The following is a 19,879-nucleotide window of genomic DNA, read 5'->3' as shown; positions in this document are numbered from 1 at the left end:
TGTTTTAGACCAACAGCACAGCCTAGCTGGAATGAGTCACATTTCAGGTGCGCGGTTGCCACCGGTGGCTGGTGGCCACGGTTATCGGGCAGCATGGCTTTCGAAGGAGACATAGCAGACGGTTAGCGGAAGGCTGAGACTGTGTCATGGCGCCCTGGAAAATATAGTTCCTGAATCATTATCTCAATGCTTTCTAACCTTCTAATATGTTGCAATGTAGCCAGAAGCAATTATCCATAACTGTTTTTACTCACCGAACTGTAACCCCGATGCCTTGTTCCCTTAATGCTGATGCTATGTTTCGAAACTGTATGGTCTTTACCCCGTAACTGGACAGTAACAACTCATGACCAGCCCCACTTATGTCCCCTTATCTTGTTTTGCAGCCTTGAAGTTGGGTGCCTTTGCATGTGGCCCCCTGACGTCTGGTGCTCCTTAATGATTATTAATGAAGTAACATCAATCAGCCCAGAACTGTCCACCTTGCACATTATCCTAAGCCTGCTGCCCTGTGTGAACGCTGTGAAACACTGAACGTTCCTCCAGGTTGGGGAGACAGTTGCATGGCCCACAGATCTTCTGATTTCCTTGCTTAGTGTTTAGCAATAAACTCTGTCTTCTCAAGATCCCGGCATCTACTGATGGATCCTGTGTGCATTGGGCGAGGACTCACTTTTGAGCTGCAACAGCTTGGCGCTCAGTGGGGGGCCGGGTCTCTGAAACTGCTCCCCCCCCCCAAGGAGTCCGCCACCCCACACAAGACGGTGAGTGTCAGCTGCTGACCCTAAGTGGCCCCCCAGACTCCTTTGTCTAGAGGCTTGGTGGGGTGACTCAACTCCATCTCTGTTGTCATTGCTGATCCCAGTGGTGGTTCAATGTTGAGGAGAAAAACAGTCCCAGGAGCAGACGTCTTCTGGGTGAGTGACTTTGTTAAAGTACCAGCTCTTACATGACCTGCTCTGGTTTTCAGTTACTGGGTCGAGATTGTGGATTAGAGTCCCACCTTGGCCCAGCGTGGTCCTGACGGGGAAACACTGGGCGTGGGTCCCAGGCATATGAGAGTCGGTCACTGAAGTGCTCACACTGGTGGTTGTGGGTGCGAGTCCCACTCTGCTTTCCTTTCTTTTACCAGTTTGAAGTGTAGAAGGTCTTTAGTTCAGGTGCCGAAAAGGGAAATTATAACTGTGGGGACTGTTATCAGTACTACCAGCTATGGCTGCAGCCCCCTAAAATGTGTTCTTGATAAGTGGTCAACATTTAAATATGAACCTAGGAAAAGAAAAAAAACAATGATGTTTCTGTGCAAAACTTCTCAGCCTCAATATGATTTAAAATCAAGAAAGAAATGGCCTGAGAATGGTTCTATAATGAAAAATACTATAACAATTAGACTTGTATTATCATGAAGAAGAAAAATAGGATGCAATCCCATACATATGATCTTATGTCTTTCTTTGTATCAGAAGAATTTGCAAAAAAAAAAAATTGCAAAATTATGGTTCAAACTAGTGAATTATATATATATATATATATTTTTTTTTCCTGGGGGGCGGGGTGGGTGCATGGTCCGGTAATTGAACCCAGGTCTCCCACATGGAAGGCGAGCATTCTACCACTAAACCACGTATGCACCCAAAATAGTGAATGATATATGCTTTATGTTTCTGTGTTTTATATCTAACTTTCTGTTGGTGCCTGTGTATTTGTTTGATGTGCACTTTCCTACCTCCAGATGGTAATAACAAAGTAACAAATAAAAAAATTCTTAAATTTCTTGAAGATAAATAAACTCATATGCATATATTATTCCTAGAATCCCAGAAATTGGGAAAGCTGAGCTTCTGGTGGTCTTTGAAATCCTACTGTCTTCTCTCTCTATGTCTTGGCTTAACCTAAGTCCCCTTCTACAATGATAAGATTTCCCAAATCCTGCTGAAGACTTAGTGGGTCTTGCAAAGAACTCAGTCTTATCATTCAGACTTTTGAGCCTGGATACTCAGACTTTTGCCAATTAATTTACAGGACTACTAATGAAGATCATGCAGAAATCTAGATAGTACTTTGGAAAAAACCACAAAAAAAGATCCTCTTGAGCTAAAACTGCAGCTAAATAAGCCCCAGTAACTCCTCCAGGCACCCAGTTTCAGGGCACTAGAACTTGTGATTACCTGTACTAGCACTAATGGGAAAAACTCCTTAAACCTTCCTGAAAGTAATAGCACCCCCTACCCCAATACTCTGAGCCCTCTAAGTTAATATACTGCATTCAGATAATTTTGTAATAGGAATAGAGCATAATCTAAAATAAATATCTTAGTGCTTATTACTTATGTTCTCATAAATAAAGGTAGCTCATTAAAAAAATATTTCTTTCCAAGTTTTGTATAAATTAAATTCATATGTATACTTAATAAAGATTTAACAGAACTCTAGAGACAAAATACCTTCATAGGTTTCAAAATTCATTCATATCAATGCATTGGATTTTTTAGAGAGACAGTATAATTGTATATTTCTGTTTCAAAAGTGCATTGACTGAGGTGTTTTAACTTTTTGGTCAAACCTGCTTTTGTAAAACATGTTTTCGTAGTTTCATTTGCACTGTTTCACTATATTATTTAGAAAGAACAAGAAATATTAATAAAAAAACCTAATTCTGATTAGAACTGGATAGCCACATTAACAGAATTGTGTTGTTTAGTAACCGTTAAACCTGACAAATCTATTCCAAATTAAAAAGCAGAAGAACGCTCGCTGCTTTTATAAACTTACAATTAAATCATGATTTGGGAGTCCCCCTTACTTATCTTCAGAAAACTATTCCAGATGTATCCTTGTGTTTCATAACACAGTGTTTCACTGAAAAAGGTAAAATAGTAACCTGAAGAAAGCGCTATTTCTGAAAACTTTTCCCTGTGAGCTAAGTATAATACATGCATATAGTATTGTTTTTACCTAAGTATGTTCTCCCTAAATGTATACAGATTTACTAATCTAATGAGCTAGTATTATTGCATCTACTAAGTTTTTTAAATAAAGAAAAACATTGTTTCCATTTAACCAAATTAAGTCATTATTCTGACAAATCTGATTTTGACAGTATGTTGTAGGATGTTCGCTTGAGGACAGTTCCCAAAATCATTTTGCAATTTAAATATAAAAGATGTGTTGTTTTTTTTTTGCATATGTGTGTGTCTGTTTTAGGATGTGTTTTTTATTAAGGAATAAAGAGTAATTTGTCCTAAAATAAAATGGCTGATTGTTACAAAATGAGAAAGAAAAAATATATGACAAGATCTGAGTAAATAAAGTTGCAAAAATTTAATGGAAAAGGAAATTTATTTCTTGTGGTCAAAGGTGGGTATGAATTGATAGGTCTATCTATAAAGTTTTTTAAAAGCCTTCATATCAAATAATATACTGATGCAAAACTAAAATTTAATTTTCTCTCTATTCAAATGACAAAGTTTTATTGGAGTATTGATATATTTTAACAAGAGATTATAAAGTTTTTTTCTGTGTGATTGTGAAAACCTTGTGTCTGATGCTTCTTTTATGTATCTTATGGACAGATGAATAAAACATATGGATTAAAAATAAATAAATAATAGAGGGAACAAATGTTAAAATAAATTTAGCAGATTGAAATGCTAGTGATCAATGAAAGAGAGGGGTAAGGTGTATGGTATGTATGAATTTTTTTTCTGTTTTCTTTTTATTTCTTTTTCTGAATTGATCCAAATGTTCTAAGAACTGATCATGATGATGAATATACAGCTATGTGATAAAAAAAAGAATGTTCGTATTGTATGTTGACTGTTTTTATTAATAAAAATTTAAAAAAAGAGGTGCTCAAAATAGTCAAGTTCATTTAATATGTTATTAATTGTATAAGAAATGTCAAATTAAAAAGGATTTCTAACGTTCTGATAGTTGAATTTGTATTGATGAAATATTGTTCATATAAATATTTAAAGATTATATGAAATTCCTAGAGGCTTAACACTGTTCTCACAGTCCATGTTATGTCCTGATATTGATATAGATGATATTAGACAACAATATTTTTAGTCATAGTTGTAATTATTTAAAAAATGTTATATGTCACAAAAACAGCCAAATTTCTTTATCAGTTACTTTTTTTACTCTGACACGTCTCTGAAAGTGCTTGCAATCCCAGTGTCATGGTTAGGGACAGGTGTCAACTTGGCCAAGTTGTGGTACCTGTTCATCTGATTGGGCAAGCGCTGGCCTGTCTGTTGCAATGAGGACCTTTCATAGGATTAGGTCATGATAACGTCAGCTACATCCACAGCTGATTCCATTTGTAATCAGCCAAAGGGGAGTGTCTTCTGCAATTAGTGATGCTAAATCCAATCATGGGAAGCCTTTTAAGGAGGACTCAGAGGAGACAGGTTGCATTCCTGCTTTGGCTGGTGAGCCTCTCCTGTGGAGTTCGTCCAGGCCATCCATTGGAGTCATCGGCTTCGCAGCCTGCCCTGTGGATTTTGGACTCTGCATTCCTACGGTCACGTGAGACACTTTCATAAATTTTATATTTGCAAGTGTTCCCTGTTGGTTCTGTTTCTCTAGAGAACCCTAACTAATACATCTTGGTACCGGGAGTGGTTCTTAAGGAACAGAATCTTAAAAATGGGTTTTTATGAATGGTTTTCTACTCTGACTGGGCTCAGAGACACTAAGGACTCTGAGTCCCGTAATCAGAATGACACTCCCAATCCATGGACTGAGTTGGCAAAGGAGATAGTCAAAATATCATCATTCGATTCTCCTAATGCTTCGCTTGTATGAAGCCAGACTCTGGGGGATAATGTTTTTGACACCTTTACAGAGTTTTGTAGGAATAAGAGTTATAGAGATGTTGGTTGGTTCTTGTTAGATACACTGTCTACATTAAAGGGTGAAAGGGATGGGCTTAAGGCTTCAAACAAGAAGCTTAAGTGCCGTCTGAAAGATGTAGAGGTTTCTATGAGTATCCTGAAGGAAAATTTTATTTCCTGTAGCCGTAGACTTGAGATCTCTGAAAATCAGACTCAGAATCTTATTGTTAAGAGTAGCAACTTTACAACGTAAACTGAAATCTCAGTCTTGCATGGTGTCTGCCGTTAAAGTGAGGGCATTGATTGGAAAGGAGTGGGACCCTGAAAAATGGGATGGTGACATATGGATTGATAATGATGTTGGGGGTGAGGTTGAAACCCTAGGCCATGCTGAGTCTTCTCTAGATAACCCTGTAATAGTCTGCCCTGAGGACATAGCCGCCCCACCTCCAGCCTGCCTTGAAGAATTGGCCACCCAACCTCCTCCTGAAGGGATTAGCCCTAGAGTTATTAATCCTGTTTCACCAGATGAAACTGCAAATGAAAGCCCTGAAGCAAATGGCTTGGAAGATATTTCTAATTCTTTTCATGACCCACCCCCACCACCCCTCATTTCTTCTAGACCTATAACTAGACTAAAGTCCCAACAGGCCCCTAAAGGTGAGGTACAAAGTATCACACATGAGGAGGTACGTTATACTCCAAAAGAACTGTGTGAGTTTTCCAATTTATATAGACAGAAATCAGGGGAATATGTGTGGCAATGGATCTTAAGAGTGTGGGATAATAGTGGGAGGAATATAAGGCTGGATCAGGCTGAATTTATTGATATGGGCCCACTAAGCAGAGATTCTGCATTCAATGTTATAGCTCGAGCAGTTAGAAAAGGTGTTAACAGCTTGTTTGGGTGGTTGGTTGAAACATGGATCAAAAGGTGGCCAACATTACCTGAGGTTGAAATGCCAGAACTGCCCTGGTATAATGTAGATGAGGGGATCCAGAGGCTTAGAGAGATTGGGATGTTAGAGTGGATTTATCATGCAAAGCCTGCTCTTACACCCCAGGAATGTCCAGAGGATGCACCTTTTACCAGAACAGTGAGAAATAAATTTGTGAGACTAGCACCATCATCCCTCAAGAGCTCTGTGGTTGCACTTCTCTGTAGGTCAGATATTACTGTAGGAACTGCTGTCACTGAGCTGGAATCCTTAAACACAATGGGGATGACAGGATCCCGAGTTGGCAGAAGCCAGGTGGCAGCACTTAATCACCAAAGACAGGGTAGACGTGGGTATTATAATAGACAACAAACTCAAAGGAGGCATCAAAATTATATGACACGCAGAGATTTGTGGCATTGGCTAGTAAATCATGGGGTGCCTAGAAATACAATAGAAGGGCAGCCTACTAAATTCTTGTTGGAGCTGTATAAACAAAAGAGTTCTAGGTCAAGGGAACAGAAGTCTAACCTGAATTACAAAAACACAGAGTCACGGCCCCTTAACCAATTTCCAGACTTGAAACAGTTTACAGACCCTGAGCCCCTTGAATGAAGGGGAGGCCAGGTCCCTATGGGGGAGAAACCTGTTACACTGCCACAAATTTATACTGTTAACCTTCCTCTAAGTCTTCCCCAAGGAGACCGACGGCCTTTTACCAGGGTAACTGTGCATTGGGGAAAAGGAAATGATCAGATATTTCGGGGATTATTAGACACTGGTTCAGAAGTGACATTAATTCCAGGGGACCCAAAACGTCACTCTTGGACCACCAGTCAGAGTGGGGGCTTATGGAGGCCAGGTGATCAATGGAGTTTTAGCTCAGGTCCATCTCACAGTGGGTCCAGTGGGCCCCCGGACCCATCCTGTAGTTATTTCCCCAGTTCCGGAATGTATAATTGGCATAGACATACTGAGCAACTGGCAGAATCCCCACGTTGGTTCTCTAACTCGTGCAGTGAGGGCTATTCTGGTGGGAAAGGCCAAGTGGAAGCCACTAGAACTGCCCCTACCAAGCAAAATAGTAAATCAAAAGCAATACCATATTCCTGGAGGGATTGCAGAGATTACTGCCACTCTTAAGGACTTGAAAGATGCAGGGGTGGTGATTCCCACCACATCCCCATTCAACTCTCCTATTTGGCCTGTGCAGAAAACAGATGGGTCTTGGAGAATGACAGTGGATTATTGTAAACTCAACCAGGTGGTAACTCCAATTGCAGCTGCTGTTCCAGATGTAGTATCATTGCTTGAGCAAATCAATACATCCCCTGGTACCTGGTATGCAGCTATTGATCTGGCAAATGCTTTTTTCTCAATAGCTATTAGTAAGGACCACCAGAAACAGTTTGCTTTCAGCTGGCAAGGTCAGCAATATACTTTCACTGTCCTACCTCAGGGGTATATCAACTCTCCAGCCCTATGTCATAATCTTGTTCGCAGAGACCTGGATCGTTTCTCCCTCCCACAAGACATCACACTGGTCCATTATATTGATGATATCATGTTGATTGGACCTAGTGAGCAAGAAGTAGCAACTACTCTAGATTTACTGGTAAGGCATTTGCGTGTCAGAGGATGGGAGATAAATCCAACAAAAATACAGGGGCCTTCCACCTCAGTAAAATTTCTAGGTGTCCAGTGGTGTGGGGCATGTCGAGATATCCCTTCTAAGGTGAAGGATAAATTGCTGCATCTGGCCCCTCCCACAACCAAAAAAGAGGCACAACGCCTAGTGGGTCTTTTTGGATTTTGGCGACAACATATTCCTCATTTGGGTATGCTACTCCGGCCCATTTATCGAGTGACCAGAAAAGCTGCTAATTTTGAGTGGGGACCTGAACAAGAGGAGGCTCTGCGACAGGTCCAGGCTGCTGTGCAAGCTGCTCTGCCACTTGGGCCATATGATCCAGCAGATCCAATGGTGCTGGAAGTGTCAGTGGCAAATAGAGATGCTGTCTGGAGCCTTTGGCAGGCCCCTATAGGAGAATCACAACGCAGACCCTTAGGATTTTGGAGCAAAGCCTTACCATCTGCTGCAGATAACTACTCTCCTTTTGAGAAACAGCTTTTGGCCTGCTACTGGGCCTTAGTAGAGACTGAACGCTTAACCATGGGCCACCAAGTTACCATGAGACCTGAGTTGCCTATCATGAGTTGGGTGTTGTCTGATCCACCAAGCCATAAAGTTGGACGTGCACAGCAACACTCTATTGTAAAGTGGAAATGGTATATACGAGATAGAGCCAGAGCAGGTCCTGAAGGCACAAGTAAGTTACATGAAGAAGTGGCACAAATGCCCATGGTTTCCACTCCTGCTGCCACATTACCTTCTCTTTCCCAGACCAGAGCTATGGCCTCTTGGGGAGTTCCTTACAGTGAATTGACTGAGGAAGAGAAAACTCGGGCCTGGTTTACAGATGGTTCAGCACAATATGCAGGTACCACCCGAAAGTGGACAGCTGCAGCATTACAACCCCTTTCTGGGGTGTCCTTGAAGGACAGTGGTGAGGGGAAATCCTCCCAGTGGGCAGAACTTCGAGCAGTGCACCTGGTTGTTCATTTTGCTTGGAAGGAAAACTGGCCAGAGGTGCGTTTGTATACTGACTCATGGGCTGTTGCTAATGGTTTGGCTGGATGGTCAGGGACTTGGAAAGACCATAATTGGAAAATTGGTGACAAAGAGGTCTGGGGAAGAAGTATGTGGATAGACCTTTCTGAGTGGGCTAAAAACATGAAGATATTTGTGTCCCATGTGAATGCACACCAGAGGGTGACTTCAGCAGAGGAAGGTTTTAATAATCAAGTGGATAAGATGACCCGTTCTGTGGATACCAGTCAGCCTCTTTCCCCAGCAACTCCTGTTATTGCCCAATGGGCTCATGAACAAAGTGGTCATGGTGGTAGGGATGGAGGTTATGCATGGGCTCAGCAACATGGACTTCCACTCACCAAGGCTGACCTGGCTACAGCCACTGCTGAGTGCCCAATCTGCCAGCAGCAGAGACCCACACTCAGCCCCCGATATGGCACCATTCCCCGAGGTGACCAGCCAGCTACATGGTGGCAGGTTGATTACATTGGACCACTCCCTTCATGGGAGGGGCAGCGATTTGTTCTAACTGGAATAGACACATACTCTGGATATGGGTTTGCTTTCCCTGCACGCAATGCTTCTGCCAAAACTACTATCCGTGGGCTTACAGAATGCCTTATCCATCGTCATGGTATTCCACATAGCATTGCTTCGGATCAAGGAACACACTTCACAGCAAATGAAGTGCGAGAATGGGCACATGCTCATGGAATTCTCTGGTCTTACCATGTTCCCCATCATCCAGAAGCTGCTGGATTGATAGAACGGTGGAATGGCCTTTTGAAAACTCAATTACGGTGCCAACTAGGTGGCAAAAACTTGAAAGGCTGGGGTAATGTTCTCCAGGAAGCTGTGTATGCTCTGAATCAGCGTCCACTGTATGGTGCTGTTTCTCCCATAGCCAGGATCCATGGGTCCAGGAACCAAGGGGTGGAAATGGGTGTGGTGCCACTCACTATTACTCCTAGTGATCCACTAGGAAAATTTTTGCTTCCTGTCCCTGCTACCCTGAGTTCTGCTGGTCTACAGGTTTTAGTTCCAAAACAGGGTGTGCTTTCTCCAGGAGAAACAATAGTGATACCACTGAACTGGAAGTTAAGATTGCCACCTGGCCACTTTGGGCTACTTATGCCTCTGGATCAACACACCAAGAAGGGAATTACATTATTGTCTGGGGTAATTGACCCTGACTATCAGAAGGAAGTAGGACTGCAACTACATAATGGAGGTAAAGAAGAGTTTTCTTGGAATATAGGAGATCCCCTGGGGCGTCTATTAGTACTACCATGCCCTGTGATTAAAATCAATGGAAAACTGCAACAACACAATCCAGGCAGGACCACTAATGGCTCTGAGACTTCAGGAATGAAGGTTTGGGTCACCCCACCAGGCAAAGAACCACGGCCAGCTGAAGTGCTTGCTGAGGGGAAAGGGAACATGGAATGGGTAGTGGAAGAAGGTAGTGATAAATATGAACTTCGACCACGTGATCAGTTACAGAAACGAGGACTGTAATGCTGTTTTGTTTGTGTTATACTATTTAAGTTGTAAGATATCAAGTTTAAGAATGAATGTTGCCCAAGGGTTTGTACGCTATTCTGGAGAGATTTAATGTGTTTCCAGTTATATGCAGGACAGTTGAGTATTGTCAGGAAAAAAAAAATGTGCGCTTATTTGTTTCCATTTGGAAATTAAGTATGGTCTAAGGTGATATACATATATATATATGTGCCAAGTTGACAAGGGGTGGACTGTCATGGTTAGGGACAGGTGTCAACTTGGCCAAGTTGTGGTACCTGTTCATCTGATTGGGCAAGCGCTGGCCTGTCTGTTGCAATGAGGACATTTCATAGGATTAGGTCATGATCACGGTCAGCTACATCCACAGCTGATTCCATTTGTAATCAGCCAAAGGGGAGTGTCTTCTGCAATTAGTGATGCTAAATCCAATCATGGGAAGCCTTTTAAGGAGGACTCAGAGGAGACAGGTTGCATTCCTGCTTTGGCTGGTGAGCCTCTCCTGTGGAGTTCGTCCAGGCCATCCATTGGAGTCATCGGCTTAGCAGCCTGCCCTGTGGATTTTGGACTCTGCGTTCCTATGGTCACGTGAGACACTTTCATAAATTTTATATTTGCAAGTGTTCCCTGTTGGTTCTGTTTCTCTAGAGAACCCTAACTAATACACCCAGCTACAGGTCAGAGCAGCATCTTCAGCAAAATGGGACTTTAAAAAGAAAACAAGGCAAGTCTATAAATTATATTCTATTTGTTAATTAACATAACCATCGTAAAAATGTAAAATTGAAAGAAGAAGAAACTTAATCAGTAACCTCAATATAAGTTAAGTGTCAAATATTTTTACTTCTAGAAATCACTTCATTTAGAAAATACTCATAAAGAAATTGGGATGTAAATTGTAAGCTCTTGCAGCAGTCACATTTGTTTCTGGGCTTTAGTGTTATTTCTAAATTCTGAGATATTTTCCTTTTTGTGTGTAACCTGGTAATTCCCTGGAACTTTGGGAATCTGTGTGACAATCTGAAACTCAGAGTTCTCCAGCTCTGGTGGTGCTGAAGAAGCAGCATTAATAAAACAAACAAACAAACGAGAACCCCTGACTCAATAGAGCAACTGTTCAAGAAACCAAAAAAGGGAGCAAAACTTCAATTAAGAATATAAATAAGACCAATCTGATTAAAATTAAAGCGAATCTGAATACAAGGTAAAGAATAATATTATCTGTACTTTAAAACTTTAATTTCTATATGAAACCAAGGAAAAGTGATTTCTTTCACCCAAAATCTGATTTTCTATGGCACACTATCTGTTTTAACTTAGTCAGTTAATTTGAACAACCTAACTCAGCTTTATTTTATTTCATTTTTTTTTTATGGAATATGGTGAGGTCACATTTCATTATTTTCCATGTGAGTATACCGTTATTGTAGCACCATTTGTTGGTTTTTTGTTTGTTTGATTTTTGGTGAAGGGAAGTGCATTGACTGGGAATGAAACCCAAGGTCTCCCGCATGGCAGGCAAGAATTCTACCACTGATTACCCTTGCACCCCCAACTTGGCTTTATTTAACATAGGACCTAAAATAAGAAATGAGATCTTAGTATTCTGTGCAGGTTGTTTTAATACCTTGATGTATTTCAAAATAGTTTGGCCATTAAATGAAAAAGTATTTGCAAAGTCCCTTGAAGGACTAGGGAAGAAAATCATAGAACTGTAAAACTTCCCACCCCTAGGACATCCTGCTATTTTCTCAAGTTTATTGGAACTGTAATTAAAAAACTTTATTAAAAAAAACTTTGTAAGTCCTAAATCTAAATCGCTCCTGTTAGAAAGCAAACTATCCTCATTTAAATTTATACCAAGAAAACCTATCGAAATTAATTCTAAAATATATGAACCTTGTCTCATAAAAAGAAATACACTAATGAACCAAGCCATCTATCTTCAAGCTTGCACTTATAAACCTTATTTCTATTTATAGCTAATGCCTAAGAGTCATCCCCAGGAAACCTCCTTGTTACTCAGTGTGGTCTCTCTCTAAGCCAAATTCTACAAATAAGGTCACTACCTTCCCCCTAAGTGGGATGTGACTCCCAGGATGAGCCTCCCTGGTGCTGTGGGACTAATACCAAATGTTAATCAGCAATACTTTCTGAGAGAGAGCTCAGAAAGGGGGAAATGTTACAAGAAATCAATAATGTTTCTATAGCTAAGAAATTTCAAATAAGTTGGGAAGTCATTCTAGAGGTTACTCTTATGCAGGTCTCAGCCAGATACCACAAACTGTCACAGTATGCAAAGCCTCAAGCAAAATTTGCTCCTAAGACCCCTGAGGATTTCTGGACATCATAAGCAAGCCACATAGCTACGTGAGATCAATATCTTGAACTCTATCTGGGAGTCTACGAAAAGTTATTTCCCCAGTATGACATGATTATATTCACTTGTAAATCCCCTAGCCATAATCCTTCTACTTCTTTTATTTAAACTTGTTTTCAATTTACTTACCAAGTTATTTTTCAGAAACTTAAAGCCTCCTGATTTATTCCCACACTAGTTAAGCACCAAAACTCAGGAAAACCAGTCCCTCCAAGGATGACCAGGAACTTCCCAATACCTTCAACTGCAAACAAAGTAATTCCGTTCCTCTGCCCCATAACATCTATGCCCCTTTCTAGCATGAAGAAATTAGAGGGTTCTTTGCCCAGATATCCCTCAGAATTGGGAAATGGATAAACAAAAGGGAGGATTGTTACAGAGCACCAACAAAATAGCTACTGAATCATCTAAATGCTATCTAACCTTCTGATAAACTGTAATGCAGCTAGAAGCAATATCCATAACTTTTAATGTGCTGTGTTTCTTTAATGCTGATGCTATGTTTTGAAACTGTATGATCTTTACCCCGTAAGACAGTAACAAAACAACCCGTGACCGGCACCACTTATGTCCCCTTATCTTTTTTTTTTTTATTATTAATTAAGAAAAATTTAACAAACAAACTAAAGCATTAACATATATAATCAGTAATTCACAATATCATCACTTAGTTGCATATTCTTCATTTCTTAGAACATTTGCATCAATTCAGAAAGAAATAAAAAGACAATAGAAAAAGAAATAAAATGAAAATGGAAAAAAAAAATTATACATACCATACCCCTTACCCCTCGCTTTCATTAGCATTTCAAACTAAATTTATTTTAACATTTTCCCCCTATTACTTATTTTTATTCCATATGTTCTACTCGTCTGTTGACAAGGTAGATAAAAGGAGCATCAGACACAAGGTTTTCACAATCACACAGTCACATTGTGAAAGCTCTATCATTATTCAACCATCCTCAAGAAACATGGCTACTGGAACACAGCTCTACATTTTCAGGCAGTTCCCTCCAGCTTCTCCATTACATCTTGAATAACAAGGTGGTATCTACTTAATGTGCAAGAATAACCTCCAGGATAACCTCTCCACTCTGTTTGGAATCTCTCAGCCATTGATACTTTGTCTCATTTCACTCTTCCCCCTTTTGGTCGAGAAGGTTTTCTCAATCCCTTGATGCTGAGTCTCAGCTCATTCTAGGATTTCTGTCCCACGTTGCCAGGAAGTTCCACACGCCTGGGAGTCATGTCCCATGTAGACAGGGGGAGGGTGGTAAGACTGCTTGTCGTGTGGGCTGGAGAGAGGCCACATCTGAGCAACAAAAGAGGCTCTCTTGGGGGTGACTCTTAGGCCTAAATTTTAAGTAGACTTGACCTATCCTTTGTGGGATTAAGTTTCATATGAACAAACCCCAAGAGTGGGGGCTCAGCCTATATATAGCTTTAGTTGTCCACACTGCTTGTGAGAATATCAAGAATTCAACTTGGGGAAGTTGAATTTCTCCCCGTTCTCACCATTCCCCGAAGGTGTCCCCTTATCTTGTTTTGCAACCTTGAAGTGGGTGCTTTTGCATGTAGCCCCCTGAAATCTGGTGCTCTGCACAGAGCTCCCTTAATGATTATTAATGAAATAACACGAGTCAGCCCAGAACTGTCCACCTTGCTTATCATTCCAAGCCTACCTGCCTTTGTTTGAATGCTATAAAACACTGAAAGTTCCTCCAGTTGGGGAGATAGATGTATGCCCACAGGCCTTCCGCTCTCCTTGCTTAGTGCTTAGCAATAAACTCTGTCTTCTCAAAAATCCCAGCATCTACGGATTGATTCCGTGTGCTTCGAGCAAGGACTAAACTTTTGAATCATAACAACTGGAGGAAGAGGTCAAATTTCAGCTCTACTGGATACCCTTCTCTAATATCCGACTTTGGTACAATGAGCATGTGTACTTTTGCCGTGTACAGGAAGAAAAGGATGTCTGTTTCTTCAGGCTCATCAGCTTCCTCTTATTTCTGGTCCCCCTCTATCCTGTCTCCTCCTGCAAATGGGGCAGCATCACTGCCCAGAGCCTCTGGTAGGAAGGATCTGCACATCGTGACAGCACCTGAAGGTGTTGGGGTCCCTGATCTCTCCCTTTGGATGTCTTTGAAGCATTTCAAGTTTTCATGGCAGAAAAGGAACTCTTGATTTTCCGCTGAAACCTGCTCCCCACTCAGGTCTCTCCATTTCTCAGATGAAGACCCACGAGTCCTCCTTGAGTCACTGCCCCTCACTGCCTTCATCCAGCCACCAGCAAATCCTGTGAGCGATAGCTCACAGACAGCCCCAACCACTCGCTCTCAGTCGGATAACTGTTATAGGCCCCCTCGTGACTCCTGCCCCCACCCCAACAATGCATTCTGCAGGATGATCTTTTGAAAACGTAATGTAGACCATACTCACCCCTCTTCAATATCTGCCAGTGACTTCTTACTGCTATTAGAATAAGGCTCCCGCCTTGGACTCTGGCCTGCTGAGCTGTGTCTCTGGCCCCTGCTGACCTCTCCCGCCTCATCCCGTTAGCTGTTGCGCTTGGCCCCCCGTACTCCAGCCACTTGGTCTTCTTGCTTCTTTTTGCACAGCTCGTCCTTCTTGTCATTTGGACTCAGTTAACGGTTCTCATCCACCTGCGTGTCCCACAGAGACCTGAAACACAGCACTTCTCGAACAGCGCTGTACATTTCCCCTAGATCTCTTCTTCCTGCTGTGTTCATAACTGCTCCCAGTTACCCAAGGGAGACCCCTTTTCCCTCTCCTACAGCCACTAGATCACCAGGTTCTATTGCTGTTACCTCCTTCCTAGCACCAGAAGCTTCCTTTTCTACCGCACTGCCCTGTTCATGTTTCATTGATTCTCGTTAGAACTCCTGTAACAATCTCCTAATTCACCTCCCTTACCCTCTGTGCTGGTTTGAAAGGAAGTATGCCCCTAAGAAAAAAATGTTTTGTTTAACTTTTTTTATTAATTAAAAAAAATTAACAAACAAAACATTTAGATATCATTCCATTCTACATATATAATCAGTGATTCTTAATATCATCACATAGTTGCATATTCATCATTTCTTAGTACATTTGCATCGATTTAGAAAAAGAAATAAAAAGACAACAGAAAAAGAAATAAAATGATAATAGAGAAAAAAAAAACTATACGTACCATACCCCTTACCCCTCGCTTTCATTTACCACTATTTCAAACTGAATTTATTTTAACATTTGTTCCCCCTATTATTTATTTTTATTCCATATGTTCTACTCTTCTGTTGATATAGTAGCTAAAAGGAGCATCAGACACAAGGTTTTCACATTCACAGAGTCACATTGTGAAAGCTATATCATTGTTCACTCATCATCAAGAAACATGGCTACTGGAACACAGCACTACATTTTCAGGCAATTCCCTCCAGTCTCCCCACTACATCTTGAACAACAAGGTGATATCTACTTAATGCGTAAGAATAACCTCCAGGATAACCTCTCGACTCTGGAATCTCTCAGCCATTGACACTTTGTCTCATTTTACTCTTCCCCCTTTTGGTCGAGAAGGTTCTCTCAATCCCTTGATGTTAATTCTTAGCTCACTCTAGGGTTTTTCTCAATCCCTTGATGCTGAGTCTCAGCTCATTCCAGGATCTCTGTCCCACGTTGCCAGGAAGGTCCACACCCCTGGGAGTCATGTCCCACGCAGAGAGGGGGAGGGTGGTGAGACTGCTCATCGTGTTGGCTGGAGAGAGAGGCCACATCTGAGCAACAAAAGAGGCTCTCTTGGGGGTGACTCTTAGGCCTAAATTTTAAGTAGACTTGACCTATCCTTTGTGGGGTTAAGTTTCATATGAACAAACCCCAAGAGTGGGGGCTCAGCCTATATATAGCTTTGGTTGTCCACACTGCTTGTGAGAATATCAAGAATTCAACTTGGGGAAGTTGAATTTCTCCCCACTCTCACCATTCCCCAAAGGGGGCTTGCAAATACTTTTCCAGTCACTGATCAAATCATTCTGGGATTCATCGGGGGATCACTCTGGACAAACCAACAAAATCTCATGTGCTACCTGAGATTCCAAGTACTTATGACATTCAATCAAACTATCTACATGAGTTATATTAGGAAATGCTCTAGTCAAAATCTAAATTTTGTAACAAATAAACATTTTTTGCTTTAGTCTCACATATAAGGTGACATTTTAAAGTATTAATTATCATCTATAGAAAAGCCATGTTTTATTATAAATCCCATTTCATAAAGGTAGAATAATCCCTGTTCAATGCTGTATGTTTGAAACTGTAATGAGATCATCTCCCTGGATAATGTGATTTAGTCAGGAATGGTTGTTAAACTGGATTAGGGGATGACATGTCTCCACCCATTTGGGTGGGTCTTGATTGGTTTATTGGAGTCCTATAAAAGAGGAAATATTTTGGAGAATGAGAGATTCAGAGAGAGAACAGAGAATGTTGCAACACTACGAAGCAGAGAGTCCACCAGCCAGCGACGTTTGGAGACGAAGAAGGAAAACACCTCGCAGGGAGCTTCATGAAACCGGAAGCCAGGAGAGAAAGCTAGCAGATGGTGCCATGTTTGCTATGTGCTCTTCCAGCCGAGAGAGAAGCCCTGATTGTGTTCGCCATGTGCCTTCTCACTTGACAGAGAAACCCTGAACTTCATCGGCCTTCTTAAACCAAGGTATCTTTCCCTGGATGCCTTTGATTGGACATTTCCATAGACTTGTTTTAATTGGGACATTTTCTTGGCCTTAGAGCTGTAAACTAGCAACTTACTAAACTCCCCTTTTAAAAAGCCATTCCATTTCTGGTATATTGCATTCCGGCAGCTAGCAAACTAGAACACCCTCCACCATGAAGCTTCCTAAACTTGCCATGACTTTGTGTCTTTTCCACCTCTGTTTCTTTGCCCAGATTGCTCTTTTCCTATCATCTACCTGGCAAGCTCCTATCCATTCTTTAAATCCCGGCTTTGTCCTCTGAGAAGCCTTCCTTAACACCCCCTCTGTCATCCCTCTGGCTCGTTAATGTTCCTCTGTTCCTTGTCCAAACCTCTATTCTAGCACCTAACAATGTGTATGATGTGACTGTCTCCTCCACTGGGCTGTGAGTTTCCTGTTTTATTAGACTTTGTGTTCTCAGTGCCAAATCCCAGGGCCTGCCTTATACTTGGTGGTATTAGTAACTATTTGTTCAGTAAGTGAATGAAGCAATGAATGGGTTCCTTGTCTTCGTTCTCTTTCCCAAACTGACTGTGCTTCTCCTTTGCTTAAAATACTATCTCTTCAGGATTCAGTCTACAGTCTTTATTAGTAATCACTGGCCAACAACACTGCCAAGGCACTTTACGTGCCTGTCTCACTGAAGTTTGCCCGCCACCCCTTGAAGTCAAGGCTATGACGATCTCCACCTTCTAAATGAGGAAACTGAGGCTCAGAAAGATTAAATCACTTGCTTGGGGTCATACAGCTGGTCTCAGTGGTGCTGAGATTTGAACCTGGGTCAGTCTGACCCCTGAGCCAAGGCCTCTAGAATGGCCTTTGGGACTCCTTAGGACCTGGCCCTGGCTCACCCCTGGAGTTCATCTCTCAAGGGTCCATGTTCACTGTTAGTATTATTCCCCCTAGGCTTGGCTCCTCCCAAGGCACCTCACTTTCTCTGCCTATCATTGTCCCTCCTGCAAGAAGTCTTTCCTGAGGCTTCAGGCTGCTGAGCTGTCTGGGATCCCCTTTCCCTCTGCCTACTCTCTCTTCAGCTTCACGCTGAGCTCCTGGGCAGCTGGCTGCAACTGGGCCTCTCTGGCTCCTGGAAACCTGATCAGACTCAGACTCGGTACTTGCAGGTTCCCACCCAGGTCACCCTAGCAGGGCATTGTAGGGACGCACTGTCCATGCTGTAGGGGCAGGAAGAGGCGGGAGTAGACCCCAGGCTTTCTCTGCTTACATGCTGCTGCTGTCCGGACCAGGGTAGGGCAAGCAGATGCTTGTCTTTGGCACTGGGGCTCAGCCGAGGCAGCCAGGCTGAGCTGGTTCTGAGCAGCCCAGGGGAGCTCACCCTGTCAGGTCTGGGAGGGTCCTGAGGCCCAGAGCTGGGGTAGGGACACCCCAGCCCTGCCTGCCCCTTCCTATGCTCCAGTCAGGGAGTCTCTAGTCCACTGAGGCCCCTCTCTGACCCATTCTTCCACTTTCCTTGGCCAGATATTTTTAAAAAGATCCCCTCTACCCTACCTCTGCCTGCAGAAGCTGGTCCCTCAAGCTGCTTCCCATCCTCTCCCTTTCAATTAGGGGGTAAAAAGCTGTCAGTAGGGTTTAAGTGGGAACAAATTTTCAATCCTGAACAGTCACCCCTAGGAGAAATGGAGAAAGCTCCTAGGTACAAGGAGAATGCCTCCAACCCCCACCCCCCCCGCCCCGCCCCAGCACACACCGGGCCTTTGCTCACCAGCTCTTCACTGATTACAAGATCTCCTAGGACTCAGTCTCCCCCAACCCGCTGTCCATCCCTGTGGACTGACTCTCCACCCCTTGGGCCCCGGGTTCTCTCAGTCGCAAGAACTTGTGGCTCAGCGGGTACTCAGCAGGCTAGATTAGACTGTTTTGGCCGCCAGAGTCCTTAGACCCCACACGCTCTCCTCCCACCCATTGTCAGCATTCCCACTCACCAGAGTCCCTTCTTGAAAGCCATGTGAAGAAGCTGGTGGGAGAGCCTGCCAGGGACCTCTCAGCTTGGAGCCAGGGAAGAAATGACTGGTTCCTGGTGTTCTTGGAGGAAGCAGCTCCAGCCTCTCCGCCTCAGGACCCACCCACAGAAGGAAGCATGGGCGAAACTCCCTGGAGAGGGACCTGCTTGGGGCAGGGCTTGCTGAAGGAAGTTGGGCCCAGGGTAGGGTGGGGCTGGGGAACCCTCTTGGGACCAATCACCTGGAAGAGGGAGGATCTGAGTAAGGCCGGCTCTGGTTGACTGAAGTTCTGAGCTGTTTTATTCTGATTCCTCCCCTGGGGTCCTTAAGCCCCTTCTCAGTTTTCTGGTTGCTGGGAATGGCCAGAGGTCAGATTATATATAATGTTTGCCAGTGAGGGAGAGCCCTGTTCTGCACAGAGCCTGTCAGATCTCAAGCATTGGTCACGGAAGACCTTTCCTTCTCCAGTCGCCCAGGTCAGTGTGAGAACCAAGGAAGATAATGGATGTGGAACATTACAATTGACACTGGGCAGTGATTTTAAAAGTGCAAGTTGTGACACATTACAGGGCCATGAAATCAATTTAGGGGACTGGGACCAAAGTTTTTAAAGTATGAGATGGAAAAAGAACTGAAAAGAAAATAACAATGTATTGTACAGAAGGGTAGGTTTTGTTCTATGAGTTTTTTTTTTTTAATTATAAATGACAGTATTACTGAATTTTTTTTTCACAATACCATGAGGTGTTTTTTTTTTTTTTTTATCAGTTATATAGATATTTAAGTAGTGTTTCTACTAAGCTGGGGAGTATTTTTAATTGTGGG

At 42.6% G+C, this 19,879-nt stretch overlaps 1 protein-coding gene across 1 annotated transcript in view; it reads right to left on the bottom strand.

The window, feature by feature from the left end:
* Positions 1-19,167, bottom strand: part of A3GALT2 (alpha 1,3-galactosyltransferase 2) — a 32,990-nt gene extending 13,823 nt beyond the window's left edge. The window contains exon 1 of the mRNA XM_077150408.1: positions 19,037-19,167. Coding sequence (XP_077006523.1) covers positions 19,037-19,059 — 23 coding nt within the window. The 5' untranslated portion in view covers positions 19,060-19,167. The remainder of the gene's footprint in view (positions 1-19,036) is intronic.
* Positions 19,168-19,879: the final 712 nt, after the last annotated feature.

The sequence above is a fragment of the Tamandua tetradactyla genome, chromosome 2 (genome assembly GCF_023851605.1).
Source record: "Tamandua tetradactyla isolate mTamTet1 chromosome 2, mTamTet1.pri, whole genome shotgun sequence".
NCBI lineage: Eukaryota > Metazoa > Chordata > Mammalia > Pilosa > Myrmecophagidae > Tamandua > Tamandua tetradactyla.
This window is presented reverse-complemented; position numbering and strand designations above follow the sequence as displayed.